Raw genomic sequence first — 15,806 nt, forward strand, 5'->3', positions numbered from 1 at the left:
TACCCAACTCCCGTCTCGTGCTACAACGTTTTCTCGGGTTTGCAAATTTCTATCGTCGCTTTATACGAAATTTCAGTCAAGTAGCCACACCTCTTACAGCTTTGACCTCAGTCAAGTCCCAGTTTAGATGGTCGGATTCTGCGCAGACTGCGTTCGATGCCCCTAAGGGGCTCCTTTTCGTCCCTGTATCCGCGCGTCGAGCTGTCCTTCAATGGGGACACACTTTTAAATTGACAGCCCATCCTGGTGTCCGGGGCACCATCGCTTTTATCCGTCAGCACTTTAATCCGTCTTTAGAACGAGACATGCGACGATTTATTGCCTCCTGCGATACATGCGTGCAGACTAAGGCTGACAATTCCCCTCCGGCCGTTACCGGTCTACTTCGTCCGTTACCGGTTCCAACACGACCGTGGTCCCACTTAGCTCTCGACTTTATCACCGGGCTTCCTCTCTCAGAAGGTAACACCGTTATTCTGACCGTGGTAGATCGTTTTTCTAAGTCGGCCCATTTTATTCCACTCGCTAAACTCCCCTCTGCCAAGGAGACCGCCCAGATCATGGTTGATCATGTTTTTAGACTCCATGGTTTACCCACTGATATTGTGTCTAATAGAGGCCCCCAATTTTCATCTCAATTTTGGAAAGAGTTTTGTCGTCTGATTGGGGCATCCGTTAGACTTTCGTCCGGGTTTCATCCCCAGACGAACGGTCAGGCTGAACGGACTAATCAAATTGTCACCCGTATGCTTCGCAGTCTCACCCATCAGAATCCCGCATCATGGTCACAGCAGCTTTCCTGGGCCGAATATTCCCATAATTCGTTCCCCTCCTCTGCTACTGGCCTTTCACCTTTTCATTGCTGTATCGGTTATCAGCCTAATGTTCCATCAGTGCAAGCTTTTATTAGCCGTTGTAAACGCACCTGGAGGAGAGTGCGGTCTGCTCTCTGTCGAGCTAGAAGACGCACCGTGGCCTGGCATCCCACCTGCTCCACCGGGCTCCCTCGTCCCTCCGGCTCCACCTTGGTCAGTCATCGACCATCCGCCGCCTCGGGACTCCACTCCTCTGGTTCCACCTCGTCACTCCATCCCTCCGGCTCTGTCAGGCTCCTCCTTCCCTCCGGTTCCACCTCCATCCTCTGTTGCTCCAGCTCCACAGCGGTCTGCCAGAACCCCGCCTCTGCCTTGGTCGCCTGAGCCTTCTGCTCCACCTAGGCCCTCCGGATCCTCGACGTCACCCTGGCTCTTCAGCTGTGCTGCTCCATCTTGGGCTCCTCACCCACCGGTGCAGTCTCCGCCTGTCGGCCCCCTGGTGTTGTCGACCCCTCCCTCACCATGGCTCCTCCCGCCGTCGACTCCACCATGGATCTCCGTCCTGGCTGGTGTCTGGTGGACCATCTGGCTCCTCCTGCTCCGGGCTCCTCCCTGGCTCCTCCCTCTATCCACTCCGCCCTGGTCCCTACCTCCATACTCCCTCGTCACCTGCTCTTGGCCTGCTCCTCGCCCGCCTCCAGAACCTCCACCCTCCCTCTGCTGGTATTCCTCTTGCGGTGCGAGGACGCACCATTCCAGGAGGGGGCGAACTGTCACGTTCATGAACTTTGTTTCCTTTTTTGGTCACCTTCCTAGTTTTGTTAATTGATTCCTCCCACCTATTTCCAGTTCCTTCATCACCTCCTGATTGTTTAAATACCCATTCTGTTGAGTTCTCCCTCGTCCGTGATTGTTTAGATGTTTGTATGGTTCCCAGTATATGTAACTTGATCTAAGTGTTAATGCTAAATGTAATCTAGTCTGTTGTCTTTGTCCTTCTTCTTCACTAAACTCCTTATTTGTTCCATATCCTCATCTCGCCCTTTGTTTGACGTTTAGCACTACCTTAGTTTATAAAAAATGCCATGTTACTTACATAATCTATCAAAGCCACCAAGGACTTACAGTAAGCCTATGTATGTGTAGCTTAGTCTATATAGAGGAACCGTCAATCCTATCATGCAAATGTAGTTGCTCTTTTTTGCGAGGTGATAAACTTTTTTTTTTCCATGCACATATAAAAAATATTAGTGTACATCATAATTGTTCTTGTATATAATTAAAAGGAAAATAAAAATACTTAAAACCAAATGAAGTATATAAATTTGCCAAAGTCAGGAACTTTTTTTTTATTTAAAATGAATGAAATATGAAAAATAAACACTAATAATAATAAAGAGGGGAGGATTCCAGTTATTGCATAACACCCATATTTATCATTAAAATAGTGATATGATCACTAACTATTTTTAGAGAATTAGATAAATAAAAATGCCTTAAACAAAATTGTCTACTTAACTTTGACATTGTCTAAGGTGTTACAATCAATCATAAAATATGTGAATTTGTCATTACATAATCGAACAGCGAAAGATATAAATATTTTATTAATTTGCCTAAGTATAATCAACCAATGCAGGCGTTTTACCGGATGTTTGGATGAATTTACTTCCATACATTAGAGATGTGGCCTAGGTTTAATTTGTACTATTTAAATTTATTTAATACAAGTTATTTAACCTGTATTAGTAAAATGAAAGATAACATTATTTAATTTGATCCCCGAAACAATATACTTCCGCCATATTGATTCAATTTTGTTTACGTCTTAAAATTGTACTTTGACAAAATGTTAATTAAAAAAAAAAAAAACACATACTTCCGCCATTTTTGCACATGCGCACAACACATGGGTGTTCACCTGGCATCACCCGATGACGTATTTTTACGTATACAATAGGCTTGGCGTCTGACGTCACACTTGGATGTGGGCGGGGTTGGATGTCCACCGCAAGCTGCAGCGAGACGCTCCTCACCAATCTGGCTTCAGAAGTGGACATTCAACTGAAACGGCCTTGATCTCAGTTGTTGAAGCTCTAAGACTGGCAAGAGAAGAATCCAAATCTTCAGTACTTATCCTGCTTGATCTGTCTGCTGCTTTTGACAAGGTTGTCCACCAGATCCTCCTATCAACCCTACTGGCAAATGGCATCTCAGGAACCACACTTCAATGGTTTGAGTCTTACCTATCAGATAGGTCCTTCAAAGTATCTTGGAGAGGTGAGGTGTCCAAGTCTCAACATCTAACTACTGGGGTGCCTCAGGGCTCAGTTCTTGGACCACTTCTCTTCTCTGTCTACATGAAATCACTAGGTTCTGTCATTCAGAAACATGGCTTTTCATACCACTGCTATGCTGATGACACTCAACTCTACCTCTCATTCCATCCTGATGATCCGACGGTAGCTATTCGCATCTCAGCTTGTCTAACAGACATTTCTTCCTGGATGATGGACCATCACCTTCAACTCCTTCAAAAACAGCTAGAAGCCTTGGAGTTATGATTGATGATCAGCTGACTTTCTCAGACCACATTGCCTGGAGATTTGCTTTATTCATCATTGAGAAGATCAGGCCCTTTTATAGAACATGCTGCACAACTCCTTGTTCAAGCTCTTGTTCTGTCCAGGCTGGACTATTGCAATGCTCTCTTGGCAGGTCTTCCAGTCAGTTCTATCAAACCTTTGCAATTAATTCAGAACGCGGCAGCAAGTTTAATTTTTAATGAGCCAAAAAGTATACACGTCACACCTCTGTTTATCAATTTGCACTGGCTTCCAAAAGCTGCTCGCATAAAATTCAAGGCATTGATGTTTGCCTACAAAACTACCACTGGCTCCCTGCACCCATTTACCTAAATTTGTTACTTCAGTCTTATGTGCCTCTAGAAGCTTGCGTTCTCAAAGTGAACATCGCTTGATTGTGCCATCCCAAAGAAGCACAAAGTCACTTTTATGGATTTTTAAATTAAATGTTCCCTTCTGGTGGAATGACCACCCCAACTCAATCCGAGCAGCTGAGTCCTTAGCCATCTTCAAGAATCAGCTTAAAACACATCTCTTCCATCTTTATTTGACCCTCTAACTTTAACACTCACTATTCTAATTCTATTCTTTAAAAAATCTAACTACCTTTCTAATCTTTTTGTATTCTATTTTCTTTTCATTTATTATGCAATTGTATGTGTGTGTGTATGTGTAAAGACCTCTAACTAGCTTGCTCTATTCTTTTATTTTTAGTATTTTATTCTATCTGTTTTTTATTTATTTATTATATTATTTAAAATCCCATGCTACGTGTACTGTGTTAACCTAACTGCGACTTGTTATAGCACTTATATATCATTGCTCTTTTTGTTGTTTTTGATTACTTCCACTGTCTTCATCTGTAAGTCGCTTTGGATAAAAGCATCTGCTAAATGAATAAATGTAAATGTAAATTTTACAATATTACATTGCTAATATACATATATCTTTTCAGGCACGCGTGCAACAGATGCACATAAAGCAATTTGACTCAAAGTGAAAATAACTGAACTCACTTAGCGCTATGAAATTGTACAATAACCTCCAAAAATACAACACGCAACAACTAAAATATACTTCTGTTTTTCCTCACAAAAGTAGTGTTGTCTTTCTCATTTAACATTAAATTCAACATACATATACATACATAAATGAACTCACCACATCTGGCAGAACAGGTGTTCTGAAATATTTTTACCTCAGTGTTTACCATACGGCTGTGCGCAGGAAGAAGGCGCACGAGAACGCTATGCAATTATATGACATTAAAATATATTTCATTAAAAACACATATAGGCTATACAGTTAACCAAATAAAAGTTATTTTCATATTTGCATGACAGCAGGGCTTCAATTCTGTTAATAGTCAAGTAATAGCAGCAATTGTCAATTAAAGTGTATAATAAACATATAGGTTTTTCATTATATAGTACTCAATGGTTTTTTTATTGTATAGTGTACATATTTTAAAAGTGATTGTAAATAAAAATTAAAATATGAATGTAGGCTTATATATTTATATCATAATCTTTGATTACGTTTGCAGGGCGTTCCAAATGCGCGGTTATTGTCAGTGAAGTCCACTTCAACTGATATACCGTGCTCAGGGAGTAGGGAGCAGTGAACACTGCGTAGGGACCCTGTCGAATGGAACGCACCTTGAGATTTTCGGTGACGTTGGGCGGAACATACGTGGATATTCATGAGTTTCCTGTTTCGCGTTAAAGCGACTTTTCACCGGATCACAAAAACTGTTCAACAAGGTAGTTTAATTACGTTTCAGCTTCGAATGAAGATAAGCAAACGTAGAATATATTTGTTCGTTTGTGCACTAAATGTTATTCATTGTTTGCTGTTTGCTGCCCATCGTTGGAATACGCTTCAAGAAAATGGGCCAGCAGCTGTTAAATATTTTCTCATATTCCTCTGTTTTGCTATTAAAAGCATGTCATTTGATAAGTATGTCATTTGAAGTTGTGTATCATATGGTGGCAAAAACTTGCTCACTGTTTTGTAAAACTGTAAGGTGAGAAATAAAGAACGATATAAAGACTCTTATGAAGTAACAACTATTTAACTTTTTTTTCTCCTTAAAAAATGCTGTTTGTTTGTAATTAATATATCTGTTACAAATCAGCAGAGTTTGATGCTTGCACTTCTGCTTGTCATTTTTTTTCCTAGTTGCAGAAGCTCTTCTAATGGGGGAGACTTACATTTTCTTAAGTTATTTGTGGCCACTATTGCACACATACATGAAGACATGGGTGAACATTCTCAGAATTAACTTTTGTTTTTTTATCTGATGCAAGGGATGGTGGATGAAGACCAACAGAATGTGTAATTTAGTGTAATGCTTAAATCATATGCAAAATAATAATACAAAATTGTATAGCCTACTATTTGATACAAATGTTGTATTATTTAACCAGTTTTAAAGTTTTACTACATTTTATTCCTGAAATCCACACTTTTGAAATCAAGATAATCGAAGGTAATCAAACCAAGCACAACCTAATAAAACAAGTTTCATGGATAAAGGGTTTTGTAAGAAAGATCATGTTGGTGGATATTCTACTAATATTTAAAACATGTGGGTCATTCTTGAATGGTTTATTCTGCAGTGGGTATAAACAATCGTAGACATTTAGACTGATTTCATTGAGTTTGTTCATGGTGTTTAAATCTCTGTTTGCCATTTGTTGTTCATATAGGAATTTACTTTAATAATGTATTTAATAATTTACTTACAACAGAAATCTTATAACATGTGCTTGTTTGTGTGGATCAGTAGGCCTATCCCTAAACGCATATACAAGTAAACTCTTGTGTAGCTTTCAGGGTTTTTTTTTTCAACATGTATTTTATATTTATACAGGTGCGTATTCAATGTCATTTATGTAATGCCTTCACCATATCTGTTAATAAAACTTAACACAGAATCAGTTGGAAGTCTTTATTCAGCAAAACCAATCTACTTTTATCTTTGAAATGAATATATACAAATTACTGTATGTTTTGATAAAGCCATTTGTTATTAAACTACAAAACATTTTAATTGTTATAAGTTTGTAAAATAAGCAAAACATTGTTAAAGTAGCCTACTTCAAGGTTGTGGATTTCAAAACTTGACCAGTAGAATTTGAGTCAAAAATATTTTCAAGAGCACCACAATGCAGTATATGATTAAAGACACAAATAAAGTGTATAAAGACATTTTTACATTTATTTTAATTATATAGTGCATTTTATCTACTAAATTTCTAAATTTTGGGCAAATAAATAAAAGATAAAGACATTAAGAATGTTTATATTCCAGTTCATTTGTGCATTAAAAAAAACATCAGCTTTTACTTTTGTTATTAAAAACATTTTTTGAATAATAGAGCAACCTTTTTGAAAATCGTTTATGTTCACAGAATGAATATTCGCATATGCTCAGCCCAGCATCAGAACACCGGTAGTATTGTTGGTTTTCTTAAAACTGATGAATATCATAAACACCGCTCTGGTTTATCTTCAGCTAGCTGACAGTTCGTCGCATTAAGTTCACTGGATGTCCTCTTTTGCTCAATCACATCGCCCTGTTATTACTATAATACTAAGTCATGCAGACGGAACACAATAAATAATGTGAAATAAAACACAATATATGAGGGGAAAAACAAACACACACACAATGAAAATTTACGTACAGTGATTTTTTATTTATTTTGTTTTTACTTTCGTACTTTACTTGCCCTGCTTTAAAGCCAACGAGCACTAGTTGCGGTCCATGATAGCAAGAACCCCTTCAACATTTAGCGGCTCAGATGTTAACATACCACGCAGCAACAGCTAATTCCTTCTTCACTGGACGCGACAAAGCAAGTGTTAAAAATAATTTTAATATGTTTTAATATGCGGGCGACGCAGACAGTCACTGAAAATAATGGGATAGTATTTTGTCTCACTGCTTCCGTCCAACAATACCCTACACCGTGTTATCTACTGTGGTAATTTGCAGGTCGTGTCAAAGTGTTGTTGGTTTAGAATAGATAAATAACTCTTTGACTCGTGTACAATAATTTTCTTCCAAATATGATTATTTTGAACTTCTGGTATGATACTTGGACATTTCCAATCTGGCAACACTGGCGTCAGCTGTCTAAAATACTGCCTGATCAAAACTGTCTTTACAGAAAGTCAAATACATTTGTTTGTTTGAATATGTAGTTAATGTGTAATTAGATTTAAAAAAAAAAAAAAAAAGAAAGAAAAAAAAAAAAAAGCATAGGAGCCATTATTATTTTTCCAGTTCATTGAGTCCAGGAGAAAGTTAAAATAAAAGTACATGCAGTGTGTGTTCAAATGGAGCAAAGTCTAATAAGACACTCCTCCCTCACTAAGTCTTTAACCAGGAAATGACTAGTTATTATTTCTTCTTTATTGAAAGCTAAAATCAGTGCTGTGCATCAAAGGAGGACACGATAAATGAGGATTTCTTGAGAAGCTTTTGCACGAAATAGATTTTGATTGTAATTATAATTGTTAGCCTATTTACTTTTCAAAGTAAAGTTCAGAAAGTGAAAGAAAAATTGGAGGAGAACAGAAAATGGATCCCAAATCTGTGGAAGAGCTTTCTTGTCCCGTGTGCTGTGAAATCTTCAAGGATCCTGTTATTCTCTCCTGTAGTCACAGTTTCTGTAAAGAGTGTCTTCAACAGTTCTGGAGAACCAAGAAAACTCAGGAGTGTCCCGTCTGCAGAAGAAGATCCTCAAAAGGCCAGCCTCCATGTAATCTAGTGTTAAAAAACTTGTGTGATTCACTGATAAAGGAGAGGAACGAGAGGCGTTCATCAGGATCTGAGGAGATCTGCAGTTTACACAGTGAGAAACTCAAACTCTTCTGTCTGGAGGACAAACAGCCGGTGTGTTTAGTGTGTAGAGACTCAGAGAAACATGTCAGTCACACATTCAGACCCATCGGTGAAGTGATCTCATCTCACAAGGTCAGACACATTTCTGAAATATTTCACAGAATTTCCGAGAAACTGCAGAACTTGTCTTTAGTCCTTCACCTTCTGTTTATCCCCATTCATTCATTTCCTTCTTGAAAGCAAAGATTTTAACCTTCTGACATCCATTAAGTCACGGATCAAATAGAAGCTCACTAAGCATTCCCAAGCTTGGATAATTTTTATTGATCAAATACTGTTTTGACACAAGAATGTATGAATTTTACAAAATATAAATACATTTAGCAAATCACATGAAAAAAGTTTCACATATTTACAACTTAACTTGTAGGAGGAACTGAATACAGAACTGACATCTTTACAAAACAAGCTCAAACATGCAGAAGAAATGAAAGCAGAGTGTAATAAAACCGTTCAACACATCAAGGTGAGGATATCGAGTAAAGACTCAAACATTCACAGAGTTTGTGATGGACATTAGTGGAGTGAGTGATAATGCAGAGCTGACTGAAGTGAATGTGATGTGATTTCAGTCTCAAGCGGAGCAAACCGAGCGTCAGATTAAAGAGGAGTTTGAGAAGCTTCATCAGTTTCTCAGAGATGAAGAAGAAGCTACAGTCACTGCACTGAGGGAGGAAGAGGAGCAGAAGCAGCAGATGATGAAGGAGAAGCTGGAGGAGATGAACAGACACATCTCTGCTCTTTCACACACAATCAAAGACACGGAGGAGATGATGAAGGACAGCGATGCCTGCTTTCTGAAGGTGACCACTGAACACAAAACAACAATCATTTACTCAACCAATGATCAAATTCTGTATGGAAGGAAACCTGTTATAAGTGTTTGATGAGATATTAAAATGTCTTTCAAACTCTGTGTTTTCCAGAACTTCAGCATCACGATGGAAAGGTAAGTTTCTTCTCTCAGTGGATCTGAACTCAAGTCCAGTGCAGTTCTGATCCTGAATGTTCTTCCAGAGTCCGGATCTCATCACAGCCGGATCCACAGATGAGTTCTGGAGCTTTGATTCATGTGCCACATTACTTGAGTAACCTGCGCTTCAGAGTCTGGAGCAAGATGCAGGAAACTCTCCAACACAGTGAGTCTCTATCTGACACCAGTACACGATTAAATACTGCAGATATAAACAAAGACAGACTGACCAACATTTGATAGAAATACATCTCATAATCACTTTAAGTATGAAATTTGTGGTGAATTTGAACTGTATTTCATAAGATCATAGGATCATACTGCAAACTCATAATGACTACAAAACACAGTCTGTTCCTCAAGGTGTTTATGTAAATAGGTTTGTATTTCTAATCCCATCATATTTCATCATCTAATCTGATTTAATTCTCTTTGCAGCTCCATTGACTCTAGATCCAAACACAGCAGCTCCTTGGCTCACTCTCTCTTCTGATTTGACCAGTGTATCGTACAGTGATTTAAGTCAAAATCTTCCTGATAATCCAGAGAGGTTTGACTGGTATCTGTGTGTTCTGGGATCTGAGGGCTTTAACTCAGGGACACACTGCTGGGATGTGGAGGTTGGAGACAATACATACTGGAGTGTTGGAATAACCACAGCATCAAACCAAAGGAAGGGAGAGGTTTTCTTTAACTCTAATGTCTGGCGTGTGCGGTACATGAAGAGTAAACACTGGTCACAATCCCCAGATAAACCCTTGACTGTCTTCACAGTTAAAGAGAAGCCTCAGCGTGTGAGAGTTCAGCTGGATTGTGACGGAGGAAAGGTGTCCTTCTCTGATCCTCAAACTAACATCTGTCTCCGCTCATTCACAACAACCTTCACAGAGACGGTCTTTCCTTTCTTATATAATCGCTGCACAACTTCTCCTCTGAGGATCTTACCAGTTAAACTGATCGTAACAACAGAAAATCACAGTTAAATCTCTTTCTGCTTTTAGATCAATTAAGGTACAATAATTAGTTCAATTCAGTTCAATTCAAGTTTATTTGTATAGCGCTTTTTACAATACAAATCGTTACAAAGCAACTTTACAGAAAACTATGTTTCTACAATATTTAGTAATAGCTTATAAGTGGTGACTGTCAGTTTGTGCAAGTATGACAGGATTTTTAGAAAAATGAATACAAGACATAGTCAGCCAGACGATGAATATTATTCATATTATTAATAATTAATAATTATTATATGATGCAGTCACACTTGTAGCAATATTTGTTAGTTCTGTTGTTTTCATAATTTTGCATTTTATGGTTCAACACTGTAATCAAAGGAAAAGGTTTTCTCATTCATCAATAAAAATCTACTCAAACTGTTTGTTCAAGATACTCTAAAAACAATTTTACATGGGTTTCATATTGTTTGTATTGTATTGAAAAAGTACAAATGTAGGGCAGGTCTTGGTTCTGTTCATCTGTTGTTGACTGGATCTTGATTGATTTTTGTATTTGATTGATTGTGATTGGTGTTACACTCAAATATGAATGTGATTGTAGTGTAGAGGACTGACTGAGTAGAGGATCGAACAGAATCAGATCAAGATCCCAGCTCCAACACACCTGTCTGTAATGTTCAGTAAACCTGAACGTCTAGAGGAGATTATTATAACTGTTTGATTACAGGAGTTAAACTCTGAGCAGAGCTGGCTCCAGAATCTCAGGCGAAGGCTCTGTGTGTGTGTTATAAACTCTCTCTGGTGGACAGGCTCATGTAGTGCACTCTTAACAATAAACGTTGTTTGTTGGCATTGATGGTTTCATAAAGATCCTTTCAGGTCCATGAACCCTTTACATTGCACAGAAGGATCTTTATAATCGAAAAATGTTCTTCACAAACCTTTATGTTTAAGAGTGTTTAGAGGAAGGTGTTAGACTGCATCAAGCTGAAGAACGCTGGCTCCACAGACAGCAGACAGAGGTCCAATGAGAGTCCAGGGATCCTGTCACATCCAGTCTACTGAGACACCTTCATCTGATCGATATTTTAAGGTAGGCATGGATGTAAACTTCACTGCTTTTGATATCCCTCAATCCTACACTGTGTAATTACACTTTATTAATAATTATACAAAGAACTTATAGTGAAAAGAAGTGAAAGCCAACAGAATGTTCCACTGCAGAAGAAGCCCTGTACTTCCAGCATTCTGCAGTCCACTAGCTTCTAGCTGTCTCTATGACAAATATCAGCTGCTTTGTTTAAAAAACCCTACATTAAAGCTGAAATACAGCCTGAATGATGAAACTATAACATACCATCACTAGACTAGAGATCATCAACTCCTTTTAACAGTTTATTTGACAGACTTTGTGTTTAAGTCTTCCCTTTTTTCATCAAACCCTTGCTCTATGTCAGTTTCGGTTGAAATAATTTTAAGTTTAAGTATTAGCATTATAAACACTGAATTATATGGTAAGGCGACTTGTTTGGTTTACTTAGTTTTGTCGTGGCCACGACTTAATAACTCGTGGGAACGTGATAATATGTCGTGGCCACAAGATATTAATTTGTGGGAACGTCATATTAACTCGTAGAAACGTGATATTATGTCGTGGCCACGAGATCATTTTGTCAAGGTAACGACATCCTTATGTTGTGGCCTTAAGATGATATGTTGAGGGAACAACATCCATTTCTCGTGGCCACGACTTCTGATGTTGAGGGAAGGACATGTTTTTCTCGTGGCCACGAGTTTAATGCGTAAACAAACCTGCGAGACCATAGCAGCCCAGGATCATCAGAGATTAATTCATATTTTATTTTGAATTAAGTAATTATATTATTTATACATATAAAATGTATGCATTTACATTATGACATTTTATGTTAATGTTGAGCATTTACAGTACACTATTATTTACAAAAGTATTCAGAATGTTAAGTAAAGAGATCGAAATTGAAGCAAAAAAAGAAGAAGAATATAAACGAAATAAAAAAAATAAGCAATAATAATAGGCTAATAATAATAATAATAATGTACACATATTACGGGTGAAAGAATATCAGTTAATGGGCTTACAAGACTGTAATATGGATAAAAAAACTTAACTTTAAACTTTATTTTTTATCACGCACTTTATGTAATAGGCCTATTTACGTATGATAAACTTCATTTGAATGCTGACAATCGCATATAATACAGCCCGGTAGGCAAAGCATATGGTTAATATAATAATTACTTAATTCAAAATAAAATATGAATGAATCCATCTCTGATAATCCTGGGCTGCATATGGTCCCGCATGTTTGCTTACTCATTAAACTCGTGGCCACGAGAAATGGATGTTGTTCCCTCGACATAGCATCTCGAGGCCACGACATAAGGATGTCTTTACCTCGACAAAATGATCTAGTGGCCACGAAACATTATCACGTTCCCACGAGTTATTATTTCGTGGCCACGACAAAACTAAATAAACCAAACAAGTCACCTTACGGGCCCCATACAATTAATAGCCTACCAACATATAAAATTAATGACAGAAATTATGAATGTTGGGCAAAAAATATATAACAGCTTGACAGTACTGTTTTGCAGTATTTTCTTATATTAATGTATACGTTAAAGGAGAGTGTAAACAAAAAACTTTTTTAATGTAAAAAAATAATAATAATAATTTAGTTAAAACGTACAGCCACTGTCTCCAAAATTATTTAATTATGACAGACACAACAATGCATCATGTTCTAGATCATCATGTTTGTCGTGTGTTCCAGGGGATTAAAATGAACAGTATACACTGAATAAAATGATAAATTAAACACTTGTTTTTGCCCCCATTTTTCATGAGCTTAACTCAGAGATACTTTTTCTATGTACACAAAAGGCCCATTTCTCTCAAATATTGTTCTCAAATCTGTCTAAATCTGTGTTAGTGAGCACTTCTTCTCTACCGAGATAATCCATCCACCTCACAGGTGTGGCATATCAAGATGCTGATTAGACAGCATGAATATTGCACAGGTAAATGACTTCATTCTTAAAATGACTATGGTTTTAAACTTTTAAAGTGAATTTAGGGTTTTCCAACCTGATTCATAACTTGGTATACACCAGCATACTAAGGGTTTCAACTCTGCAGCATAATAATAATCCTGAAGACATGGTAGAGCTATCCCTTTTCGTTTGTCAACTGCAATGTTTTAAACTTTACCCAAGGTCTTCTACCATTCCAGACAAACCTTGAAACCAAACCATCCCATTCATTAAATGGTTTTTGTGGTACCTCCAGACAGAGTGAGTGGTTGAAAAGGATAAAGAATCTGTGGTAAAATGTTCAGTTTAATTATTTCTATTCAATTACACATCTAATGGAAGCAGTGTCCATTTTGAAATATCAGAGTTTACCTCCTTATTAATGGGGCCATAGTTACTTTCAAAGAGTATTGATTTATCTCTTGTTAGGTTTATCCCCAAATGTTTTATTCACGGAGAGTTCCAATTAAAATCATATTGCCGTCTTTTATGTGACCCTGGAGCACAAAACCAGTCTTAAGTAGCTGGGGTATATATTTTTAGCAAAAGCCAAAAAAAACATTGTATGGTCCAAAATGATAAATTTTTCTTTCATCCTTTTGTGTCTTTAAACATCAATGTATCGTCACAATCCGCAGGGTTTAATTTGGATTTGTCTTTGCATGTTTGTTTTTTTACTCTCATAGATTCTGTTACCATTTGCCATGCATTGTACGACTGAGAGACTGCAACAACTGAAGCTAAAAATCATAATTTGCTTCAAGAAACATTGGATGCCCTGGGGGTAAGCAAATAAACATCACATTTTCATTTTTGGATGAACTATCCGTTTAAATATATCAAAATGTAACCTTTGATTTATTAATATGCATCACTAATAATTCATTTAGACAACTTTAAAGGCAATTTTCTCATTAATTAGAGGTTTTTTTAACCCTCAGATTCCAGATTTTCAAAGAGTTGTATCTCGGCCAAATATTGTCAGATACTAATAAACCATATTAATGGAAAGATTATTTATTCAGATATAATGTGATAATAGGAGTATAATGATGTATAAATCATTACTCCTAAATTTAGGTGGGGTCTAAAAGTATTGATAAGAGTTTAAGTTTCTGGGTATTTATTTTATATCCAAAATATAAATTATATGTTTTTAAATGCATCATCAGCTTAGGAATACTAAAATGAACTAACTTGTTGTGTTCCACTCACATGATTGACAAACTATTCTCTGTTGTCACTGTAAAGCTGCTTTGACAATCTTTATGAAGGGCTATACCAAATAAAGGTGAATTGACTTGACATAAATATTGAATTAATTAGAACAAATTTAAGTTAAATTAAATCTATTGAGACTTTAGCCTCAGAAAGCCATCTCAATTTAAGTAAATGTATTATAATTTAGTTTTTCTTAACAAGAATCTCAAGATTGAGAAGTCTGTTGACCCACTCATCTGCGGCCTTTTGTCTGGCCTCTTCACTGGCCATTTCCTTCCTGAACATTTCAATACAGCTCCTCTTCTTACCCCTGTGTCTGCTTGGTTAGGCTCTCAGTCTTCACTGAGAGGCTCACCACAGGTGGAGGAGGCCTGGGACACTGAGGCAAGCAGCACTGAAGGAGTAACTGAATGCTCCTGACCTAAAGCCTCATCTATTGGGGTGAACCAGGGCCATGATGCAGTGGTGTCCTTTCACTTTGTCCACCGCTGAAACAGTTTCTGGGTTTTCAGCGACTGGTAAAGTGAGTGTACACTTTAACATGATAATTGTCACAAACCAAGATGAAGGCAGATGGTTTAGTGTACAGTATTTGAACAGTTTATATTGAATTTGATATGTGACAATGTAATGGTAAGACATTGCAAGGACAAATCACAGAGCTCTGCTTTCTGCCTTGCTGTCTAATCAGGCAATGACTTTGCAGGCAGCGTTTTTGCCCGAAGGCACCTCGTGAAACAGATTTCGGACAGGCTTCTGAGGCGGAGTAATGGTTTAATGATCTACAACAAAAAAAATAAAGAGCTTTGGTGATAACTAAGTGGATATTTAATTACCGCAATATTCATTTCACGCTAGAAATTACATTAAAATTTCCGGTGCGCTGCTCAGCGGCTGCACTGCATTTCAGTATACTATGTTTTCGGTTTGTTTGTTTGTCTACTGTCAAGTAAGTCCGGGTAGGGACTTGTAGGGGAAAGATGAAGGCTAAGAAAAACGTACTGTTGATTTGGATTTTTTGGATGATCAGTTGCTATGGACTATGTTTGACAATGCAATGTTTGACTGCATGTGAAACCCCAAACACATGCGGTGTCATGATGGGTGCATGCCTCTACACTCGGGAGATGTTGCTGGAGCTAAACTTTAAGACAACTCAAGAATCGATAACAGGCCAATATAAGAATCTGTTTGAAAATGTTCCACGTGAGCTGGTGAGAACAAAACGAAAGAAAAGAGGAAGAAGAGGAGGAATTCGGAGCC

The 15,806-nt window shown here is 37.6% G+C and overlaps 2 protein-coding genes across 2 annotated transcripts in view; one reads left to right on the forward strand and one right to left on the reverse strand.

Annotated features, from left to right (window-relative positions):
- The window catches only part of nup62l (nucleoporin 62 like), a 33,660-nt gene extending 26,721 nt beyond the window's left edge, over positions 1 to 6,939 (reverse strand). The window contains exon 1 of the mRNA XM_026279537.1: positions 6,856 to 6,939. The gene's annotated coding sequence lies outside the window, so the exon portion shown is untranslated. The remainder of the gene's footprint in view (positions 1 to 6,855) is intronic.
- Positions 6,940 to 7,991: 1,052 nt separating this feature from the next.
- LOC113113387 (zinc-binding protein A33-like) lies at positions 7,992 to 10,417 on the forward strand. Its single transcript, XM_026279540.1, has 6 exons — positions 7,992 to 8,387; positions 8,686 to 8,781; positions 8,888 to 9,118; positions 9,242 to 9,264; positions 9,333 to 9,454; positions 9,727 to 10,417. Exons 1-6 carry the CDS (start codon positions 7,992 to 7,994, stop codon positions 10,269 to 10,271), a joined length of 1,413 nt encoding a protein of 470 aa, XP_026135325.1. The 3' UTR covers positions 10,272 to 10,417.
- The last annotated feature ends 5,389 nt before the right edge of the window (positions 10,418 to 15,806 follow it).

This window comes from Carassius auratus, chromosome 14 (genome assembly GCF_003368295.1).
Source record: "Carassius auratus strain Wakin chromosome 14, ASM336829v1, whole genome shotgun sequence".
NCBI classification, from domain to species: domain Eukaryota; kingdom Metazoa; phylum Chordata; class Actinopteri; order Cypriniformes; family Cyprinidae; genus Carassius; species Carassius auratus.

What these genes read in the sequence shown, in the direction of transcription:
- LOC113113387 (XM_026279540.1), top strand. Translation starts at nt 7,992, where the DNA reads ATGGATCCCAAATCTGTGGAAGAGCTTTCTTGTCCCGTGTGCTGTGAA. An exon ending in AAACCGTTCAACACATCAAG is followed by an intron (nt 8,782 to 8,887) that starts GTGAGGATATCG and finishes ATGTGATTTCAG; the next exon opens with TCTCAAGCGGAGCAAACCGA. An exon ending in GCAGGAAACTCTCCAACACA is followed by an intron (nt 9,455 to 9,726) that starts GTGAGTCTCTAT and finishes TTCTCTTTGCAG; the next exon opens with CTCCATTGACTCTAGATCCA.